General features: G+C 47.2%; 1 protein-coding gene across 1 annotated transcript in view; it reads right to left on the bottom strand.

The window, feature by feature from the left end:
* LOC140394571 (sushi, von Willebrand factor type A, EGF and pentraxin domain-containing protein 1-like) overlaps positions 1-22,692 on the bottom strand; it is a 109,205-nt gene that overhangs the window by 39,193 nt on the left and 47,320 nt on the right. The window contains exons 7-17 of the mRNA XM_072481927.1: positions 16,285-16,473; positions 14,696-14,872; positions 13,098-13,274; positions 11,501-11,677; positions 9,902-10,078; positions 8,305-8,481; positions 6,706-6,882; positions 5,108-5,284; positions 3,510-3,686; positions 1,938-2,114; positions 340-516 (exon numbers count right to left, since the gene is read on the bottom strand). Coding sequence (XP_072338028.1) covers positions 340-516; positions 1,938-2,114; positions 3,510-3,686; positions 5,108-5,284; positions 6,706-6,882; positions 8,305-8,481; positions 9,902-10,078; positions 11,501-11,677; positions 13,098-13,274; positions 14,696-14,872; positions 16,285-16,473 — 1,959 coding nt within the window. The remainder of the gene's footprint in view (positions 1-339; positions 517-1,937; positions 2,115-3,509; positions 3,687-5,107; positions 5,285-6,705; positions 6,883-8,304; positions 8,482-9,901; positions 10,079-11,500; positions 11,678-13,097; positions 13,275-14,695; positions 14,873-16,284; positions 16,474-22,692) is intronic.

Here is a 22,692-nt window from a genome sequence, read left to right as displayed (position 1 = left end):
ATAACTGAGGCTTTGGGATTCAACGCATTCGCCTCAAGTGACCTCGGGCGAGCACCGTTTGGTGCTGGTCCTCACAAACCCGTTGGGGGGGTGGAGTCAGAGCCTCAGAGATCGAGACGACATTTAAAAATGGCATCCTAATCTTGTGCTACAACGGGGAGTTCCGACGAGCGGAGTTCCCCATTGTCAAAAATGGGGTTATCTGCGGCCTCGTCTTTATTCAAAGCGAGTCGCGTTGAATAGACATGTCTTTCTCGGCACTGCGAGTGCCGGGAAACACGTGGCTAAACAAATTCGCTCCGGGTATTGTTTCCCTTTTGGGAAGATCGCGGCCATTACCTTGACAAGTGGGTGCTTCATGGCTCCAGTTTCCAGTGTCTGTGCAATTAATGGTATGTCGGCCAATCAGAGTATAGCCAGCATGGCAGGAATATTTTGCATCTGTTCCGTAGATCCACCTATCTCTTTGAGTCACATTTCCATTGCTAATAGAGCTCGGAGGGGCACAGGTAATCACTGTAAGAGCAAAGTCTAAGCTGTAACCATTGTCCATTTATTTAGTGGATGACACAGCAGGTGTTTGCATTATGACTTGTGACCCATGTCGATCTGTGTGAACATTACCAATAAACTCACAGAAAACCACACTTGCTGACCAGAACTGTGTTCCCGTCGGCATTAAGAGCTCTTGGTGGTGATTAGCAGGAAGAAAGCAGCCCAAGAACAGGACACACAATGGGCAATATTTTAAAAAAATACTGGCATGTTACTGATTGATATTGTTCTAGCTGGTGGAGGTTTGGGTTTCGAAGGTGCTGTCGAAGGAGGTTTTGCAAGTTGCTGCAGTGCATTTTGTGGATGGTGCACACTGCTGCCACGGCACACTGGTGGTGGACGCAGTGAATGTTTAAGGAGGAGGATGGGGTGTAGGATTTCAAGCCTCCACTTAAGACTTGCATTCATAAACATTTGTCTGCCATCACAGGTTGTCCCAAAATGTTTTAGCCAGTGAAGTTCTTTTTAAAGTGTAATCACTGTCTTTGGGTCCCATTGGTAGTAGAGCAATGGAAAAATTTAGGTGATTTGCATATTACAAGCTCCCACAAACAACAACATGATGATGACTGTAGTGATCTCTATATGTGCATGTACACAAGGGCTTAATGTGTAATCAGTAGCACCACATGATCAGCGGAGTGCCGGACCAACAGGGGTATAAAAGGCAACCACATTAGGGCTCTGGCTCTCTCAGGGGTGCACTGTGACCAGGGCAAAAGCAGACTAGTTCAGATGGCTAGTGGAGTTATGTATAGTTACTGTAGTTAGATCTTGTTAACCTTATCACTAGTATCAAAGTTAAAGTAAAGAACTCATGCAATTTTTGTTATAGTTACTCAATAAACGTTTTGTTACTACTGGACAAGTTCGAGTCTTCTTCATCGAGATTCAGAAGACCTCTTCAATACCAAGGATTGAATAGCACATGTTACCTACCACACAGGTAACAAAACAATGACCAAATAATCTGTTTTGTGGCATAGATTGAAGGATAAATGTTGGATGGGATTTCAGGAAGAATATGTCTTCTCTGCTTCATAATCGTGCCATGCAATCATTCATGTCAGAGAGCAAACAGACAGGGCCTCAGTTTAGCATCACATCCAAACAATAGCACCTCTAACAGTGCAGCACTCGCTCTGCACAGCACTGGACTGTCACCCTTGATTGCGTACAAGGCTGAAAGCATGTTCCCACACCTTACTATCATGTCACACTCCACAACAGCCAGGACAAAGATTCAGGATGAGCTTGTCACACCTGGGCAATAGCTTACACAGCCAGAGAGCCAGTCAAAGAGAACATTGGCACAAGTGAAGACAGGCAGACTTAAAGAAATATGGCAATAATTTGTGATCGAAATTTACATTTTACATTACCTTGACAAGTGGGTGCTTCATGACTCCAATTTCCAGTGTCTGTGCAATTAATGGTACGTCGGCCAATCAGAGTATAGCCAGCATGGCAGGAATATTTTGCATCTGTTCCGTATATCCACCTATCTCTTTGAGTCACATTTCCATTGCTAATAGAGCTCGGAGGGGCACAGGGAATCACTGTAAGAGCAAAGTCTAAGCTGTAACCATTGTCCATTTATTTAGTGGATGACACAGCAGGTGTTTGCATTATGACTTGTGACCCATGTCGATCTGTGTGAACATTACCAATAAACTCACAGAAAACCACACTTGCTGACCAGAACTGTGTTCCCGTCGGCATTAAGAGCTCTTGATGGTGATTAGCAGGAAGAAAGCAGCCCAAGAACAGGACACACAATGGGCAATATTTTAAAAAAATACTGGCATGTTACTGATTGATATTGTTCTAGCTGGTGGAGGTTTGGGTTTCGAAGGTGCTGTCAAAGGAGGTTTTGCAAGTTGCTGCAGTGCATTTTGTGGATGGTGCACACTGCTGCCACGGCACACTGGTGGTGGATGCAGTGAATGCTTAAGGAGGAGGATGGGGTGTAGGATTTCAAGCCTCCACTTAAGACTTGCATTCATAAACATTTGTCTGCCATCACAGGTTGTCCCAAAATGTTTTAGCCAGTGAAGTTCTTTTTAAAGTGTAATCACTGTCTTTGGGTCCCGTTGGTAGTAGAGCAATGGAAAAATTTAGGCGATTTGCATATTACAAGCTCCCACAAACAACAACATGTACATGTACACCAGGGCTTAATGTGTAATCAGTAGCACCACATGATCAGCGGAGTGCCAGACCAACAGGGGTATAAAAGGCAACCACATTAGGGCTCTGGCTCTCTCAGGGGTGCACTGTGACCAGGGCAATAGCAGACTAGTTCAGATGGCTAGTGGAGTTATGTATAGTTACTGTAGTTAGATCTTGTTAACCTTATCACTAGTATCAAAGTTAAAGTAAAGAACTCATGCAATTTTTGTTATAGTTACTCAATAAATGTTTTGTTACTACTGGACAAGTTTGAGTCTTCTTCATCGAGATTCAGAAGACCTCTTCAATCCCAAGGATTGAATAGCACATGTTACCTACCACACAGGTAACAAAACAATGATCAAATAATCTGTTTTGTGGCATAGATTGAAGGATAAATGTTGGATGGGATTTCAGGAAGAATATGTCTTCTCTGCTTCATAATGGTGCCATGCAATCATTCATGTCAGAGAGCAAGCAGACAGGGCCTCAGTTTAGCATCACATCCAAACAATAGCACCTCTAACAGTGCAGCACTCCCTCTGTACAGCACTGGACTGTCACCCTTGATTGCGTACAAGACTGAAAGCATGTTCCCACACCTTACTATCATGTCACACTCCACAACAGCCAGGACAAAGATTCAGGATGAGCTTGTCACACCTGGGCAATAGCTTACACTGCCAGAGAGCCAGTCAAAGAGAACATTGGCACAAGTGAAGACAGGCAGACTTAAAGAAATATGGCAATAATTTGTGATCGAGATTTACATTTTACATTACCTTGACAAGTGGGTGCTTCATGACTCCAATTTCCAGTGTCTGTGCAATTAATGGTACGTCGGCCAATCAGAGTATAGCCAGCATGGCAGGAATATTTTGCATCTGTTCCGTATATCCACCTATCTCTTTGAGTCACATTTCCATTGCTAATAGAGCTCGGAGGGGCACAGGGAATAACTGTAAGAGCAAAGTCTAAGCTGGAACCATTGTCCATTTATTTAGTGGATGACACAGCAGGTGTTTGCATTATGACTTGTGACCCATGTCGATCTGTGTGAACAATACCAATAAACTCACAGAAAACCACACTTGCTGACCATAACTGTGTTCCCGTCGGCATTAAGAGCTCTTGGTGGTGATTAGCAGGAAGAAAGCAGCCCAAGAACAGGACACACAATGGGCAATATTTTAAAAAAATACTGGCATGTTATTGAATGATATTGTTCTAGCTGGTGGAGGTTTGGGCTTCAAAGGTGCTGTCAAAGGAGGTTTTGCAAATTGCTGCAGTGCATTTTGTGGATGGTGCACACTGCTGCCACGGCACACTGGTGGTGGACGGAGTGAATGTTTAAGGAGGAGGATGGGGTGTAGGATTTCAAGCCTCCAATTAAGTCTTGCATTCATAAACACTTGTCTGCCATCACAGGTTGTCCCAAAATGTTTTAGCCAGTGAAGTTTTTTTTGAAGTGTAATCACTGTCTTTGGGTCCCGTTGGCAGTAGAGCAATGGAAAAATTTAGGCGATTTGCATATTACAAGCTCCCACAAACAACAACATGATGATGACTGTAGTGATCTCTATATGTGCATGTACACAAGGGCTTAATGTGTAATCAGTAGCACCACATGATCAGCAGAGTGCCGGACCAACAGGGGTATAAAAGGCAACCACATTAGGGCTCTGGCTCTCTCAGGGGTGCACTGTGACCAGGGCAAAAGCAGACTAGTTCAGATGGCTAGTGGAGTTATGTATAGTTACTATAGTTAGATCTTGTTAACCTTATCACTAGTATCAAAGTTAAAGTAAAGAACTCATGCAATTTTTGTTATAGTTACTCAATTAACGTTTTGTTACTACTGGACAAGTTCGAGTCTTCTTCATCGAGATTCAGAAGACATCTTCAATACCAAGGATTGAATAGCACATGTTACCTACCACACAGGTAACAAAACAATGACCAAATAATCTGTTTTGTGGCATAGATTGAAGGATAAATGTTGGATGGGATTTCAGGAAGAATATGTCTTCTCTGCTTCATAATGGTGCCATGCAATCATTCATGTCAGAGAGCAAGCAGACAGGGCCTCAGTTTAGCATCACATCCAAACAATAGAACCTCTAACAGTGCAGCACTCCCTCTGTACAGCACTGGACTGTCACCCTTGATTGCGTACAAGAGTAAAAGCATGTTCCCACACCTTACTATCATGTCACACTCCACAACAGCCAGGACAAAGATTCAGGATGAGCTTGTCACACCTGGGCAATAGCTTACACAGCCAGAGAGCCAGTCAAAGAGAACATTGGCACAAGTGAAGACAGGCAGACTTAAAGAAATATGGCAATAATTTGTGATCGAGATTTACATTTTACATTACCTTGACAAGTGGGTGCTTCATGACTCCAATTTCCAGTGTCTGTGCAATTAATGGTACGTCGGCCAATCAGAGTATAGCCAGCATGGCAGGAATATTTTGCATCTGTTCCGTATATCCACCTATCTCTTTGAGTCACATTTCCATTGCTAATAGAGCTCGGAGGGGCACAGGGAATAACTGTAAGAGCAAAGTCTAAGCTGTAACCATTGTCCATTTATTTAGTGGATGACACAGCAGGTGTTTGCATTATGACTTGTGACCCATGTCGATCTGTGTGCACATTACCAATAAACTCACAGAAAACCACACTTGCTGACCATAACTGTGTTCCCGTCGGCATTAAGAGGTCTTGGTGGTGATTAGCAGGAATAAAGCAGCCCAAGAACAGGACACACAATGGGCAATATTTTACAAAAATACTGGCATGTTACTGAGTGATATTGTTCTAGCTGGTGGAGGTTTGGGCTTCTAAGGTGCTGTCAAAGGAGGTTTTGCAAGTTGCTGCAGTGCATTTTGTGGATGGTGCACACTGCTGCCACGGCACACTGGTGGTGGACGCAGTGAATGTTTAAGGAGGAGGATGGGGTGTAGGATTTCAAGCCTCCAATTAAGACTTGCATTCATAAACATTTGTCTGCCATCACAGGTTGTCCCAAAATGTTTTAGCCAGTGAAGTTCTTTTTGAAGTGTAATCACTGTCTTTGGGTCCCGTTGGTAGTAGAGCAATGGAAAAATTTAGGCGATTTGCATATTAAAAGCTCTCACAAACAACAACATGATGATGACTGTAGTGATCTCTATATGTGCATGTACACAAGGGCTTAATGTGTAATCAGTAGCACCACATGATCAGCGGAGGGCCGGACCAACAGGGGTATAAAAGGCAACCACATTAGGGCTCTGGCTCTCTCAGGGGTGCACTGTGACCAGGGCAATAGCAGACTAGTTCAGATGGCTAGTGGAGTTATGTATAGTTACTGTAGTTAGATCTTGTTAACCTTATCACTAGTATCAAAGTTAAAGTAAAGAACTCATGCAATTTTTGTTATAGTTACTCAATAAACGTTTTGTTACTACTGGACAAGTTTGAGTCTTCTTCATCGAGATTCAGAAGACATCTTCAATACCAAGGATTGAATAGCACATGTTACCTACCACACAGGTAACAAAACAATGATCAAATAATCTGTTTTGTGGCATAGATTGAAGGATAAATGTTGGATGGGATTTCAGGAAGAATATGTCTTCTCTGCTTCATAATGGTGCCATGCAATCATTCATGTCAGAGAGCAAGCAGACAGGGCCTCAGTTTAGCATCACATCCAAACAATAGCACCTCTAACAGTGCAGCACTCCCTCTGTACAGCACTGGACTGTCACCCTTGATTGCGTACAAGACTGAAAGCATGTTCCCACACCTTACTATCATGACACACTCCACAACAGCCAGGACAAAGATTCAGGATGAGCTTGTCACACCTGGGCAATAGCTTACACTGCCAGAGAGCCGGTCAAAGAGAACATTGGCACAAGTGAAGACAGGCAGACTTAAAGAAATATGGCAATAATTTGTGATTGAGATTTACATTTTACATTACCTTGACAAGTGGGTGCTTCATGACTCCAATTTCCAGTGTCTGTGCAATTAATGGTACGTCGGCCAATCAGAGTATAGCCAGCATGGCAGGAATATTTTGCATCTGTTCCGTATATCCACCTATCTCTTTGAGTCACATTTCCATTGCTAATAGAGCTCGGAGGGGCACAGGGAATAACTGTAAGAGCAAAGTCTAAGCTGTAACCATTGTCCATTTATTTAGTGGATGACACAGCAGGTGTTTGCATTATGACTTGTGACCCATGTCGATCTGTGCGAACATTACCAATAAACTGACAGAAAACCACACTTGCTGACCATAACTGTGTTCCCGTCGGCATTAAGAGGCCTTGGTGGTGATTAGCAGGAATAAAGCAGCCCAAGAACATAACACACAATGGGCATTATTTTACAAAAATACTGGCATGTTACTGATTGATATTGTTCTAGCTGGTGGAGGTTTGGGCTTCAAAGCTGCTGTCAAAGGAGGTTTTGCAAGTTGCTGCAGTGCATTTTGTGGATGGTGCACACTGCTGCCATGGCACACTGGTGGTGGACGGAGTGAATGTTTAAGGAGGAGGATGGGGTGTAGGATTTCAAGCCTCCAATTAAGACTTGCATTCATAAACATTTGTCTGCCATCACAGGTTGTCCCAAAATGTTTTAGCCAGTGAAGTTCTTTTTGAAGTGTAATCACTGTCTTTGGGTCCCGTTGGTAGTAGAGCAATGGAAAAATTTAGGCGATTTGCATATTAAAAGCTCCCACAAACAACAACATGATGATGACTGTAGTGATCTCTATATGTGCATGTACACAAGGGCTTAATGTGTAATCAGTAGCACCACATGATCAGCGGAGTGCCGGACCAACAGGGGTATAAAAGGCAACCACATTAGGGCTCTGGCTCTCTCAGGGGTGCACTGTGACCAGGGCAATAGCAGACTAGTTCAGATGGCTAGTGGAGTTATGTATAGTTACTGTAGTTAGATCTTGTTAACCTTATCACTAGTATCAAAGTTAAAGTAAAGAACTCATGCAATTTTTGTTATAGTTACTCAATAAACGTTTTGTTACTACTGGACAAGTTTGAGTCTTCTTCATCGAGATTCAGAAGACCTCTTCAATAACCAAGGATTGAGTAGCACATATTACCTACCACACAGGTAACAAAACAATGATCAAATAATCTGTTTTGTGGCAGAGAGTGAAGGATAAATGTTGGATGGGATTTCAGGAAGAATATATCTTCTCTGCTTCATAATTGTGCCATGCAATCATTCATGTCAGAGAGCAAGCAGACAGGGCCTCAGTTTAGCATCACATCCAAACAATAGCCCCTCTAACAGTGCAGCACTCCCTCTGTACAGCACTGGACTGTCACCCTTGATTGTGTACAAGACTGAAAGCATGTTCCCACACCTTGCTATCATGTCACACTCCACAACAGCCAGGACAAAGATTCAGGATGAGCTTGTCACACCTGGGCAATAGCTTACACCACCAGAGAGCCAGTCAAAGAGAACATTGGCACAAGTGAAGACAGGCAGACTTAAAGAAATATGGCAATAATTTGTGATCGAGATTTACATTTTACATTACCTTGACAAGTGGGTGCCTCATGACTCCAATTTCCAGTGTCTGTGCAATTAATGGTACGTCGGCCAATCAGAGTATAGCCAGCATGGCATGAATATTTTGCATCTGTTCCGTATATCCACCTATCTCTTTGAGTCACATTTCCATTGCTAATAGAGCTCGGAGGGGCACAGGGAATAACTGTAAGAGCAAAGTCTAAGCTGTAACCATTGTCCATTTATTTAGTGGATGACACAGCAGGTGTTTGCATTATGACTTGTGACCTATGTCGATCTGTGTGAACATTACCAATAAACTCACAGAAAACCATACTTGCTGACCATAACTGTGTCCCTTCGGCATTCAGAGGTCTTGGTGGTGATTAGCAGGAATAAAGCAGCCCGAGAACAGGACACACAGTGGACAATATTTTACAAAAATACTGGCATGTTACTGATTGATATTGTTCTAGCTGGTGGAGGTTTGGGCATCAAAGGTGCTGTCACAGGAGGTTTTGCAAGTTGCTGCAGTGCATTTTGTGGATGGTGCACACTGCTGCCACGGCACACTGGTGGTGGACGGAGTGAATGTTTAAGGAGGAGGATGGGGTGTAGGATTTCAAGCCTCCAATTAAGACTTGCATTCATAAACATTTGTCTGCCATCACAGGTTGTCCCAAAATGTTTTAGCCAGTGAAGTTCTTTTTGAAGTGTAATCACTGTCTTTGGGTCCCGTTGGTAGTAGAGCAATGGAAAAATTTAGGCGATTTGCATATTAAAAGCTCCCACAAACAACAACATGATGATGACTGTAGTGATCTCTATATGTGCATGTACACAAGGGCTTAATGTGTAATCAGTAGCACCACATGATCAGCGGAGTGCCGGACCAACAGGGGTATAAAAGGCAACCACATTAGGGCTCTGGCTCTCTCAGGGGTGCACTGTGACCAGGGCAATAGCAGACTAGTTCAGATGGCTAGTGGAGTTATGTATAGTTACTGTAGTTAGATCTTGTTAACCTTATCACTAGTATCAAAGTTAAAGTAAAGAACTCATGCAATTTTTGTTATAGTTACTCAATAAACGTTTTGTTACTACTGGACAAGTTTGAGTCTTCTTCATCGAGATTCAGAAGACATCTTCAATACCAAGGATTGAATAGCACATGTTACCTACCACACAGGTAACAAAACAATGATCAAATAATCTGTTTTGTGGCATAGATTGAAGGATAAATGTTGGATGGGATTTCAGGAAGAATATGTCTTCTCTGCTTCATAATGGTGCCATGCAATCATTCATGTCAGAGAGCAAGCAGACAGGGCCTCAGTTTAGCATCACATCCAAACAATAGCACCTCTAACAGTGCAGCACTCCCTCTGTACAGCACTGGACTGTCACCCTTGATTGCGTACAAGACTGAAAGCATGTTCCCACACCTTACTATCATGACACACTCCACAACAGCCAGGACAAAGATTCAGGATGAGCTTGTCACACCTGGGCAATAGCTTACACTGCCAGAGAGCCGGTCAAAGAGAACATTGGCACAAGTGAAGACAGGCAGACTTAAAGAAATATGGCAATAATTTGTGATTGAGATTTACATTTTACATTACCTTGACAAGTGGGTGCTTCATGACTCCAATTTCCAGTGTCTGTGCAATTAATGGTACGTCGGCCAATCAGAGTATAGCCAGCATGGCAGGAATATTTTGCATCTGTTCCGTATATCCACCTATCTCTTTGAGTCACATTTCCATTGCTAATAGAGCTCGGAGGGGCACAGGGAATAACTGTAAGAGCAAAGTCTAAGCTGTAACCATTGTCCATTTATTTAGTGGATGACACAGCAGGTGTTTGCTTTATGACTTGTGACCCATGTCGATCTGTGCGAACATTACCAATAAACTGACAGAAAACCACACTTGCTGACCATAACTGTGTTCCCGTCGGCATTAAGAGGCCTTGGTGGTGATTAGCAGGAATAAAGCAGCCCAAGAACAGGACACACAATGGGCATTATTTTACAAAAATACTGGCATGTTACTGATTGATATTGTTCTAGCTGGTGGAGGTTTGGGCTTCAAAGCTGCTGTCAAAGGAGGTTTTGCAAGTTGCTGCAGTGCATTTTGTGGATGGTGCACACTGCTGCCATGGCACACTGGTGGTGGACGGAGTGAATGTTTAAGGAGGAGGATGGGGTGTAGGATTTCAAGCCTCCAATTAAGACTTGCATTCATAAACATTTGTCTGCCATCACAGGTTGTCCCAAAATGTTTTAGCCAGTGAAGTTCTTTTTGAAGTGTAATCACTGTCTTTGGGTCCCGTTGGTAGTAGAGCAATGGAAAAATTTAGGCGATTTGCATATTAAAAGCTCCCACAAACAACAACATGATGATGACTGTAGTGATCTCTATATGTGCATGTACACAAGGGCTTAATGTGTAATCAGTAGCACCACATGATCAGCGGAGTGCCGGACCAACAGGGGTATAAAAGGCAACCACATTAGGGCTCTGGCTCTCTCAGGGGTGCACTGTGACCAGGGCAATAGCAGACTAGTTCAGATGGCTAGTGGAGTTATGTATAGTTACTGTAGTTAGATCTTGTTAACCTTATCACTAGTATCAAAGTTAAAGTAAAGAACTCATGCAATTTTTGTTATAGTTACTCAATAAACGTTTTGTTACTACTGGACAAGTTTGAGTCTTCTTCATCGAGATTCAGAAGACCTCTTCAATAACCAAGGATTGAGTAGCACATATTACCTACCACACAGGTAACAAAACAATGATCAAATAATCTGTTTTGTGGCAGAGAGTGAAGGATAAATGTTGGATGGGATTTCAGGAAGAATATATCTTCTCTGCTTCATAATTGTGCCATGCAATCATTCATGTCAGAGAGCAAGCAGACAGGGCCTCAGTTTAGCATCACATCCAAACAATAGCCCCTCTAACAGTGCAGCACTCCCTCTGTACAGCACTGGACTGTCACCCTTGATTGTGTACAAGACTGAAAGCATGTTCCCACACCTTGCTATCATGTCACACTCCACAACAGCCAGGACAAAGATTCAGGATGAGCTTGTCACACCTGGGCAATAGCTTACACCACCAGAGAGCCAGTCAAAGAGAACATTGGCACAAGTGAAGACAGGCAGACTTAAAGAAATATGGCAATAATTTGTGATCGAGATTTACATTTTACATTACCTTGACAAGTGGGTGCTTCATGACTCCAATTTCCAGTGTCTGTGCAATTAATGGTACGTCGGCCAATCAGAGTATAGCCAGCATGGCATGAATATTTTGCATCTGTTCCGTATATCCACCTATCTCTTTGAGTCACATTTCCATTGCTAATAGAGCTCGGAGGGGCACAGGGAATAACTGTAAGAGCAAAGTCTAAGCTGTAACCATTGTCCATTTATTTAGTGGATGACACAGCAGGTGTTTGCATTATGACTTGTGACCTATGTCGATCTGTGTGAACATTACCAATAAACTCACAGAAAACCATACTTGCTGACCATAACTGTGTCCCTTCGGCATTCAGAGGTCTTGGTGGTGATTAGCAGGAATAAAGCAGCCCGAGAACAGGACACACAGTGGACAATATTTTACAAAAATACTGGCATGTTACTGATTGATATTGTTCTAGCTGGTGGAGGTTTGGGCTTCTAAGGTGCTGTCAAAGGAGGTTTTGCAAGTTGCTGCAGTGCATTTTGTGGATGGTGCACACTGCTGCCACGGCACACTGGTGGTGGACGCAGTGAATGTTTAAGGAGGAGGATGGGGTGTAGGATTTCAAGCCGCCAATTAAGACTTGCATTCATAAACATTTGTCAGCCATCACAGGTTGTCCCAAAATGTTTTAGCCAGTGAAGTTCTTTTTGAAGTGTAATCACTGTCTTATGTCCCGTCGGTAGTAGAGCAATGGAAAAATTTAGGCGATTTGCATATTTAAAGCTCCCACAAACAACAACATGATGATGACTGTAGTGATCTCTATATGTGCATGTACACAAGGGCTTAATGTGTAATCAGTAGCACCACATGATCAGCGGAGTGCCGGACCAACAGGGATATAAAAGGCAACCACATTAGGGCTCTGGCTCTCTCAGGGGTGCACTGTGACCAGGGCACTAGCAGACTAGTTCAGATGGCTAGTGGAGTTATGTATAGTTACTGTAGTTAGATCTTGTTAACCTTATCACTAGTATCAAAGTTAAAGTAAAGAACTCATGCAATTTTTGTTATAGTTACTCAATAAACGTTTTGTTACTACTGGACAAGTTTGAGTCTTCTTCATCGAGATTCAGAAGACCTCTTCAATAACCAAGGATTGAGTAGCACATGTTACCTACCACACAGGTAACAAAACAATGATCAAATAATCTGTTTTGTGGCATAGAGTGAAGGATAAATGTTGGATGGGATTTCAGGAAGAATATGTCTTCTCTGCTTCATAATTGTGCCATGCAATCATTCATGTCAGAGAGCAAGCAGACAGGGCCTCAGTTTAGCATCACATCCAAACAATAGCCCCTCTAACAGTGCAGCACTCCCTCTGTACAGCACTGGACTGTCACCCTTGAATGTGTACAAGACTGAAAGCATGTTCCCACACCTTGCTATCATGTCACACTCCACAACAGCCAGGACAAAGATTCAGGATGAGCTTGTCACACCTGGGCAATAGCTTACACCACCAGAGAGCCAGTCAAAGAGAACATTGGCACAAGTGAAGACAGGCAGACTTAAAGAAATATGGCAATAATTTGTGATTGAGATTTACATTTTACATTACCTTGACAAGTGGGTGCTTCATGACTCCAATTTCCAGTGTCTGTGCAATTAATGGTACGTCGGCCAATCAGAGTATAGCCAGCATGGCAGGAATATTTTGCATCTGTTCCGTATATCCACCTATCTCTTTGAGTCACATTTCCATTGCCAATAGAGCTCGGAGGGGCACAGGGAATAACTGTAAGAGCAAAGTCTAAGCTGTAACCATTGTCCATTTATTTAGTGGATGACACAGCAGGTGTTTGCATTATGACTTGTGACCCATGTCGATCTGTGTGAACATTACCAATAAACTCACAGAAAACCACACTTGCTGACCATAACTGTGTTCCCGTCGGCATTAAGAGGCCTTGGTGGTGATTAGCAGGAATAAAGCAGCCCAAGAAAGGACACACAATGGGCATTATTTTACAAAAATACTGGCATGTTACTGATTGATATTGTTCTAGCTGGTGGAGGTTTGGGCTTCAAAGGTGCTGTCAAAGGAGGTTTTGCAAGTTGCTGCAGTGCATTTTGTGGATGGTGCACACTGCTGCCACGGCACACTTGTGGTGGACGCAGTGAATGTTTAAGGAGGAGGATGGGGTGTAGGATTTCAAGCCTCCAATTAAGACTTGCATTCATAAACATTTGTCTGCCATCACAGGTTGTCCCAAAATGTTTTAGCCAGTGAAGTTCTTTTTGAAGTGTAATCACTGTCTTTGGGTCCCGTTGGTAGTAGAGCAATGGAAAAATTTAGGCGATTTGCATATTAAAAGCTCCCACGAACAACAACATGATGATGACTGTAGTGATCTCTATATGTGCATGTACACAAGGGCTTAATGTGTAATCAGTAGCACCACATGATCAGCGGAGTGCCGGACCAACAGGGGTATAAAAGGCAACCACATTAGGGCTCTGGCTCTCTCAGGGGTGCACTGTGACCAGGGCACTAGCAGACTAGTTCAGATGGCTAGTGGAGTTATGTATAGTTACTGTAGTTAGATCTTGTTAACCTTATCACTAGTATCAAAGTTAAAGTAAAGAACTCATGCAATTTTTGTTATAGTTACTCAATAAACGTTTTGTTACTACTGGACAAGTTTGAGTCTTCTTCATCGAGATTCAGAAGACCTCTTCAATAACCAAGGATTGAGTAGCACATGTTACCTACCACACAGGAAACAAAACAATGATCAAATAATCTGTTTTGTGGCATAGAGTGAAGGATAAATGTTGGATGGGATTTCAGGAAGAATATGTCTTCTCTGCTTCATAATGGTGCCATGCAATCATTCATGTCAGAGAGCAAGCAGACAGGGCCTCAGTTTACCATCACATCCAAACAATAGCCCCTCTAACAGTGCAGCACTCCCTCTGTACAGCACTGGACTGTCACCCTTGATTGTGTACAAGACTGAAAGCATGTTCCCACACCTTGCTATCATGTCACACTCCACAACAGCCAGGACAAAGATTCAGGATGAGCTTGTCACACCTGGGCAATAGCTTACACCACCAGAGAGCCAGTCAAAGAGAACATTGGCACAAGTGAAGACAGGCAGACTTAAAGAAATATGGCAATAATTTGTGATCGAGATTTACATTTTACATTACCTTGACAAGTGGGTGCTTCATGACTCCAATTTCCAGTGTCTGTGCAATTAATGGTACGTCGGCCAATCAGAGTATAGCCAGCATGGCAGGAATATTTTGCATCTGTTCCGTATATCCACCTATCTCTTTGAGTCACAATCCCATTGCTAATAGAGCTCGGAGGGGCACAGGGAATAACTGTAAGAGCAAAGTCTAAGCTGTAACCATTGTCCATTTATTTAGTGGATGACACAGCAGGTGTTTGCATTACGACTTGTGACCCATGTCGATCTGTGTGAACATTACCAATAAACTCACAGAAAACCATACTTGCTGACCATAACTGTGTCCCTTCGGCATTCAGAGGTCTTGGTGGTGATTAGCAGGAATAAAGCAGCCCGAGAACAGGACACACAGTGGACAATATTTTACAAAAATACTGGCATGTTACTGATTGATATTGTTCTAGCTGGTGGAGGTTTGGGCTTCACAGGTGCTGTCAAAGGAGGTTTTGCAAGTTGCTGCAGTGCATTTTGTGGATGGTGCACACTGCTGCCACGGCACACTGGTGGTGGACGGAGTGAATGTTTAAGGAGGAGGATGGGGTGTAGGATTTCAAGCCTCCAATTAAGACTTGCATTCATAAACATTTGTCTGCCATCACAGGTTGTCCCAAAATGTTTTAGCCAGTGAAGTTCTTTTTGAAGTGTAATCACTGTCTTTGGGTCCTCCTGTTGGTGGTAGAGCAATGGAAAAATGTAGGCGATTTGCATATTACAAGCTCCCACAAACAACAACATGATGATGACTGTAGTGATCTCTATATGTGCATGTACACAAGGGCTTAATGTGTAATCAGTAGCACCACATGATCAGCGGAGTGCCGGACCAACAGGGGTATAAAAGGCAACCACATTAGGGCTCTGGCTCTCTCAGGGGTGCTCTTTGACCAGGGCAATAGCAGACTAGTTCAGATGGCTAGTGGAGTTCTGCATAGTTACTGTAGTTAGATCTTGTTAACCTTATCACTAGTATCAAAGTTAAAGTAAAGAACTCATGCAATTTTTGTTATAGTTACTCAATAAACGTTTTGTTACTACTGGACAAGTTCGAGTCTTCTTCATCGAGATTCAGAAGACCTCTTCAATACCAAGGATTGAATAGCACATGTTACCTACCACACAGGTAACAAAACAATGACCAAATAATCTGTTTTTGTGGCATAGATTGAAGGATAAATGTTGGATGGGATTTCAGGAAGAATATGTCTCCTCTGCTTCATAATCGTGCCATGCAATCATTCATGTCAGAGAGCAAGCAGACAGGGCCTCAGTTTAGCATCACATCCAAACAATAGCACCTCTAACAGTGCAGCACTCCCTCTGTACAGCACTGGACTGTCACCCTTGATTGTGTACAAGACTGAAAGCATGTTCCCACACCTTGCTATCATGTCACACTCCACAACAGCCAGGACAAAGATTCAGGATGAGCTTGTCACACCTGGGCAATAGCTTACACTGCCAGAGAGCCAGTCAAAGAGAACATTGGCACAAGTGAAGACAGGCAGACGTAAAGAAATATGGCAATAATTTGTGATCGAGATTTACATTTTACATTATCTTGACAAGTGGGTGCTTCATGACTCCAATTTCCAGTGTCTGTGCAATTAATGGTACGTCGGCCAATCAGAGTATAGCCAGCATGGCAGGAATATTTTGCATCTGTTCCGTATATCCACCTATCTCTTTGAGTCACATTTCCATTGCTAATAGAGCTCGGAGGGGCACAGGGAATAACTGTAAGAGCAAAGTCTAAGCTGGAACCATTGTCCATTTATTTAGTGGATGACACAGCAGGTGTTTGCATTATGACTTGTGACCCATGTCGATCTGTGTGAACATTACCAATAAACTCACAGAAAACCACACTTGCTGACCATAACTGTGTTCCCATCGGCATTAAGAGGTCTTGGTGGTGATTAGCAGGAATAAAGCAGCCCAAGAACAGGACACACAATGGACAATATTTTACAAAATTACTGGCATGTTACTGATTGATATTGTTCTAGCTGGTGGAGGTTTGGGCTTCAAAGGTGCTGTCAAAGGAGGTTTACAAGTTGCTGCAGTGCATTTTGTGGATGGTGCACACTGCTGCCACGGCACACTGGTGGTGGACGGAGTGAATGTTTAAGGAGGAGGATGGGGTGTAGGATTTCAAGCCGCCAATTAAGACTTGCATTCATAAACATTTGTCTGCCATCACAGGTTGTCCCAAAATGTTTTAGCCAGTGAAGTTCTTTTTGAAGTGTAATCACTGTCTTTGGGTCCTGTTGGTAGTAGAGCAATGGAAAAATTTAGGCGATTTGCATATTACAAGCTCCCACAAACAACAACATGATGATGACTGTAGTGATCTCTATATGTGTGTGGTAGTATGTATTGGGGGTCATGTGGGACTGGAAGCCCTAATGTCATTGGCTGACAGATCCCGGGTCCTGGTTGGCCGTTGACCTCATACTCCGCCCTGAAGGCGAAGTATAAGAAGCCGGTGCCTTCCCCCGCAGGCCAGTTTACTATCGGGCTGCTGGGGAACAGACACGCTTAATAAAGCCTCATCGACTTCACTCTGTTTGTCTCACGGAGTCTTTGTGCGCCACAATTTATTAAGCGTGCCTAAAAAGGACTATGGAGCTCAGGATCATTCCAGAATGCCTGAGGATCAGCCCCCACGCAGTGAATGCAGCAGCAGCCTTCAAACACTGGCAGACTTGCTTTGAGGCCTACATCACATCGACCACAGGCCGAGTCTCAGATGAACAAAAACTGCAGGTCCTGCACTCGAGGGTGAGCACGGAGATTTTCACCCTCATTGAAGACACCCGCGATTTCCAGGCGGCGTTCGCAGCACTGAGAAGTCTCTACGTTCGCCCAGTTAACCAAATCTACGCTCGCTACCAGCTCGCGACGAGACGGCAAGCTCCCGGAGAATCGATGGACGAGTTCTACGCCGCGCTGCTGATTTTGGGACGAGCCTGCAGCTGCCCGTCGGTGAACGCAAACGAACACACGGACATGTTAATGCGCGATGCTTTTGTTGCAGGTATACAATCCTCCCAAATCCGCCAAAGACTTCTAGAAAAAGAGTCACTAGGACTCTCAGAGGCACGGGCCCTGGCAGCCTCGCTGGACGTAGCCGCGCGTAATACCCGCGCCTACGGCCCCGACCGCGCGGCAGGCCATTGGGCCCCGTACGTACCCGCCGCGGCAAACCCCCTACCCCCCCCCCGGACACCCCACAGGCTTGCGCAGTCCAAACGCCGAGTCGCACCGGGGGCGCCCGCTGTTATTTCTGCGGCCAGGCGAAGCACCCCCGACAACGCTGTCCGGCCCGCGCAGCCATCTGCAAAAGCTGCGGGAAAAAGGGCCACTATGCGGTGGTGTGCCGGTCCCGCGTGGTCGCCGCCGTCCCGGGAGAACAGGGAGCCCTACAGGCAGTCTATGCCTCCCAACCCCCCCAGCACGCCATGTGCGACCCCCAGGCGCCGCCATTTTGGGTCCCGACCACCGCGGCCCCGGGAGAACTGGGAGCCCTGCACGCCGCCTACGCTCCCCAACCCCCCTCCCCGCAGCCCATGTATGACCCGCCGCCGGCGCTCCCGATTTGGGTGCCGGCCACCACTCTCCACGGAGAGGAAGGGGTTTTCCGTATCCCGAACGCCACCCTCACCCCCGTCCCGCGCCCCACGCCTGACCCGCCGGCGCCACCTACCTTGACCCCGACCACCGCTGTCCCCGGCGAGGGAGCTCCGCGCGGTGCCAGCGCTCGCGGCCCCACGACTGACCCGCCGGAGCCGCCGACCTGGGCCCTCACCCCCGTCCCGCGCCCCACGCCTGACCCGCCAGCGCCGCCGACCTGGGCCCTCGCCCCCGTCCCGCGCCCCACACCTGACCCGCCGGAGCCGCCGACCTGGGCCCTCGCCCCCGTCCCGCGCCCCACGCCTGACCCGCCAGCGCCGCCGACCTGGGCCCTCGCCCCCGTCCCACGCCCCACGCCTGACCCGCCAACGCCGCCGACCTGGTCCCTCACCCCCGTCCCGCGCCCCACGCCTGACCCGCCGGCAATACAACTTACCTGGACCCCGATCTCCGTCCCCGGCGAGGGACCTCCTCACTGTCCCAGCGCTCGCACTACTGACCTGCCGGTCCCCAGCGAGGGAGCTCCGCGCGGTCCTAGCGCCCGCGGCCCTGGCGCTCGCACCAAAGGAACTCCGCGCGGTCCTAGCGCCCGCGGCCCGGAAACTCCGCGCGGTCCTAGCGCCCCCCAGACCCCCCAGCACTCAATGTGCGACCCGCAGACGCCGCCATTTTGGGTCCCGACCACCACGAGGGGAGGAGGGGCCCCGCCATCTTGGACCGCCCCCGACCTGTACGACGCATGGGGGCGGCCATTTTGTCCACCCCCGACGCCATCTTGTGACCCCTCATCTACGGGCGAGGTATGGGGGCGGCCATTTTATCCATCCCCGACGTCCTCTTGGACGGCAACAATGGACCCCACCCCACTACTACAACCACGGCTCGCTTCGGTTACGCTCGATCAGGCTCGGCCCCGGACTCTCCAGACGACGACGACAACGGTCCTAATTAACGGCCACGAGACGCCATGCCTAGTCGACTCCGGGAGCACGGAAAGTTTTATACATCCCGACACGGTAAGACGCTGTTCCTTAACTACCTACCCCAGCGCACAAAAGATTTGCCTAGCCGCAGGATCCCACTCCGTACAGATCCAGGGATTCTGCATAGTTACCCTAACGGTACAGGGGAGGGAATTCAAAAACTACAAACTTAACGTCCTTCCCCAACTCTGTGCCCCCACCTTGCTGGGCTTAGATTTTCAATGTAACCTACAGAGCCTTACGTTTAAATTCGGCGGCCCCATACCCCCACTCACTATCTGCGGCCTCGCCACCCTCAAGGTGCAACCCCCGTCCTTGTTTGCGAACCTCACCCCGGATTGCAAACCCGTCGCCACTAGGAGCAGACGGTACAGCGCCCAGGACCGGACCTTCATTCGCTCCGAAGTCCAGCGGCTACTAAAGGAGGGCATAATCCAGGCCAGCAATAGTCCCTGGAGAGCGCAGGTGGTAGTAGTGAAGACAGGGGAGAAACAAAGGATGGTCATTGACTATAGCCAGACCATCAACAGGTACACACAACTAGACGCGTACCCTCTCCCCCGCATATCCGACATGGTCAATCGGATTGCCCAGTATAAAGTCTTCTCCACCGTGGACCTCAAGTCCGCCTACCATCAGCTCCCCATCCGCCCAAGTGACCGCAAGTACACAGCCTTCGAGGCAGACGGGCGATTATACCACTTCCTAAGGGTCCCTTTTGGCGTCACAAACGGCGTCTCGGTCTTCCAACGGGAAATGGACCGAATGGTTGATCAACATGGGTTACGGGCCACGTTCCCGTACCTCGACAATGTAACCATCTGCGGCCACGATCAGCAGGACCACGACGCCAACCTCCAAAAATTCCTCCAGACTGCCAAAGCCTTGAACCTCACGTACAATGAGGACAAGTGCGTTTTTAGCACCGATCGGCTAGCCATTCTGGGCTACATAGTGCGCAATGGGATAATAGGCCCCGACCCCGAACGTATGCGCGCACTCATGGAATTTCCCCTCCCGCACTGCCCAAAAGCCCTGAAACGCTGCCTGGGGTTCTTTTCATACTACGCCCAGTGGGTCCCCCAGTACGCAGACAAGGCCCGCCCCCTAATACAGACCACGACTTTCCCGCTGTCGACAGAGGCTTGCCAGGCTTTCAGCCGCATCAAAGCGGACATCGCAAAGGCCACGATGCGCGCCATCGACGAGTCCCTCCCCTTCCAGGTCGAGAGCGACGCCTCTGACGTAGCTCCCGCGGCTACCCTTAACCAAGCGGGCAGACCCGTGGCCTTTTTCTCCCGAACCCTCCACGCCTCAGAAATCCGCCACTCCTCAGTGGAAAAGGAAGCCCAAGCCATAGTGGAGGCTGTGCGACATTGGAGGCATTACCTGGCCGGCAGGAGATTCACTCTCCTCACTGACCAACGGTCGGTTGCCTTCATGTTCGATAATGCACAGCGGGGCAAGATCAAGAACGACAAGATCTTGCGGTGGAGGATCGAACTCTCCACCTTCAACTATGAGATCTTGTACCGGCCCGGAAAGCTGAACGAGCCGTCTGATGCCCTATCCCGCGGGACATGTGCCAACGCACAAATTGACCGCCTCCAAGCCCTCCACAAGGACCTCTGCCACCCCGGGGTCACTCGGTTTTACCACTTCATCAAGTCCCGCAATCTCCCCTACTCCTTAGAGGAGGTCCGTACAGTCACAAGAGACTGCCACATCTGCGCAGAATGCAAACCGCATTTTTTCAGGCCAGATGGAGCGCACCTGATTAAGGCTTCCCGTCCCTTTGAACGCCTCAGTCTCGATTTCAAAGGGCCCCTCCCCTCCACCGACCGCAACGCATATTTCCTTAATGTAGTGGACGAATACTCCCGCTTCCCTTTTGCCATTCCCTGCTCCGACATGACCGCGGCCACAGTCATTAAAGCCCTGAACAGCATATTCACACTGTTCGGTTACCCCGCATACGTCCACAGCGACAGGGGGTCCTCTTTCATGAGTGACGAGCTGCGCCAGTTCCTGCTCAGCAAGGGTATAGCTTCAAGCAGGACGACCAGCTACAACCCCCGGGGGAACGGGCAAGTAGAAAGGGAGAACGGCACGGTCTGGAAGGCCGTCCTACTGGCCCTACGGTCCAGGGACCTCCCAGTTTCACGGTGGCAGGAGGTCCTCCCGGACGCTCTCCATTCCATCCGGTCGTTATTATGTACGAGCACTAATCAAACGCCTCACGAGCGTCTCCTTGTCTTCCCTAGGAGGTCCTCCTCTGGAACGTCGCTGCCGACCTGGCTGGCGGCCCCAGGACCCATCCTGCTCCGAAAGCACATGCGGGCACATAAGGCGGACCCGTTGGTCGAAAGGGTTCACCTCCTCCACGCAAACCCCCAGTACGCCTACGTGGAGTACCCCGACGGCCGACAGGACACGGTCTCCCTGCGGGATCTGGCGCCCGCCGGCACCACGCACACCCCCCCGGCACCATCAACCCAACCGCCCCCCTTCCTGCCACCGCCGCACCCCGCGACCGCCCCCTTCCCAGGAGGATCAGTCCCCCTCCCCTTTGCACCGACAGCTAAAACCGTGCGGTTCCCGGAGGCGACAACGCTGGTACAAGCACTACCACCACCGCCGGGGCCGAGGCGATCGACACGGACGACCAGACCGCCCGACCGACTCGTGGCGTCGATGTAAAACAAAGATGGACTGTCCAATGAACATTTTGTTTTCCTATATCCTCTGTAAATAGTTGTAACAGGACGATACTGTCCAATACGGTCCTACCATGTAACTGTTCTCTCCTCCCAGGACCAGTACTGTAAACCCTTACCACCATACGAAGCATCACCCCGCCGGGTTCATTTTTGACAAGGGGTGAATGTGGTAGTATGTATTGGGGGTCATGTGGGACTGGAAGCCCTAATGTCACTGGCTGACAGATCCCGGGTCCTGGTTGGCCGTTGACCTCATACTCCGCCCTGAAGGCGAAGTATAAGAAGCCGGTGCCTTCCCCCGCATGCCAGTTTATTATCGGGCTGCTTGGGAACAGACACGCTTAATAAAGCCTCATCGACTTCACTCTGTTTGTCTCACGGAGTCTTTGCGCGCCACAATGTGCATGTACACAAGGGCTTAATGTGTAATCAGTAGCACCACATGATCAGCGGAGTGCCAGACCAACAGGGGTATAAAAGGCAAACACATTAGGGCTCTGGCTCTCTCAGGGGTGCACTGTGACCAGGGCAATAGCAGACTAGTTCAGATGGCTAGTGGAGTTATGTATAGTTACTGTAGTTAGATCTTGTTAACCTTATCACTAGTATCAAAGTTA

Source organism: Scyliorhinus torazame, chromosome 17 (genome assembly GCF_047496885.1).
Source record: "Scyliorhinus torazame isolate Kashiwa2021f chromosome 17, sScyTor2.1, whole genome shotgun sequence".
Classification (NCBI taxonomy): domain Eukaryota; kingdom Metazoa; phylum Chordata; class Chondrichthyes; order Carcharhiniformes; family Scyliorhinidae; genus Scyliorhinus; species Scyliorhinus torazame.
Note: the sequence above shows the minus strand (reverse complement) of the source record. Positions and strands in the feature narration are given on the sequence as shown.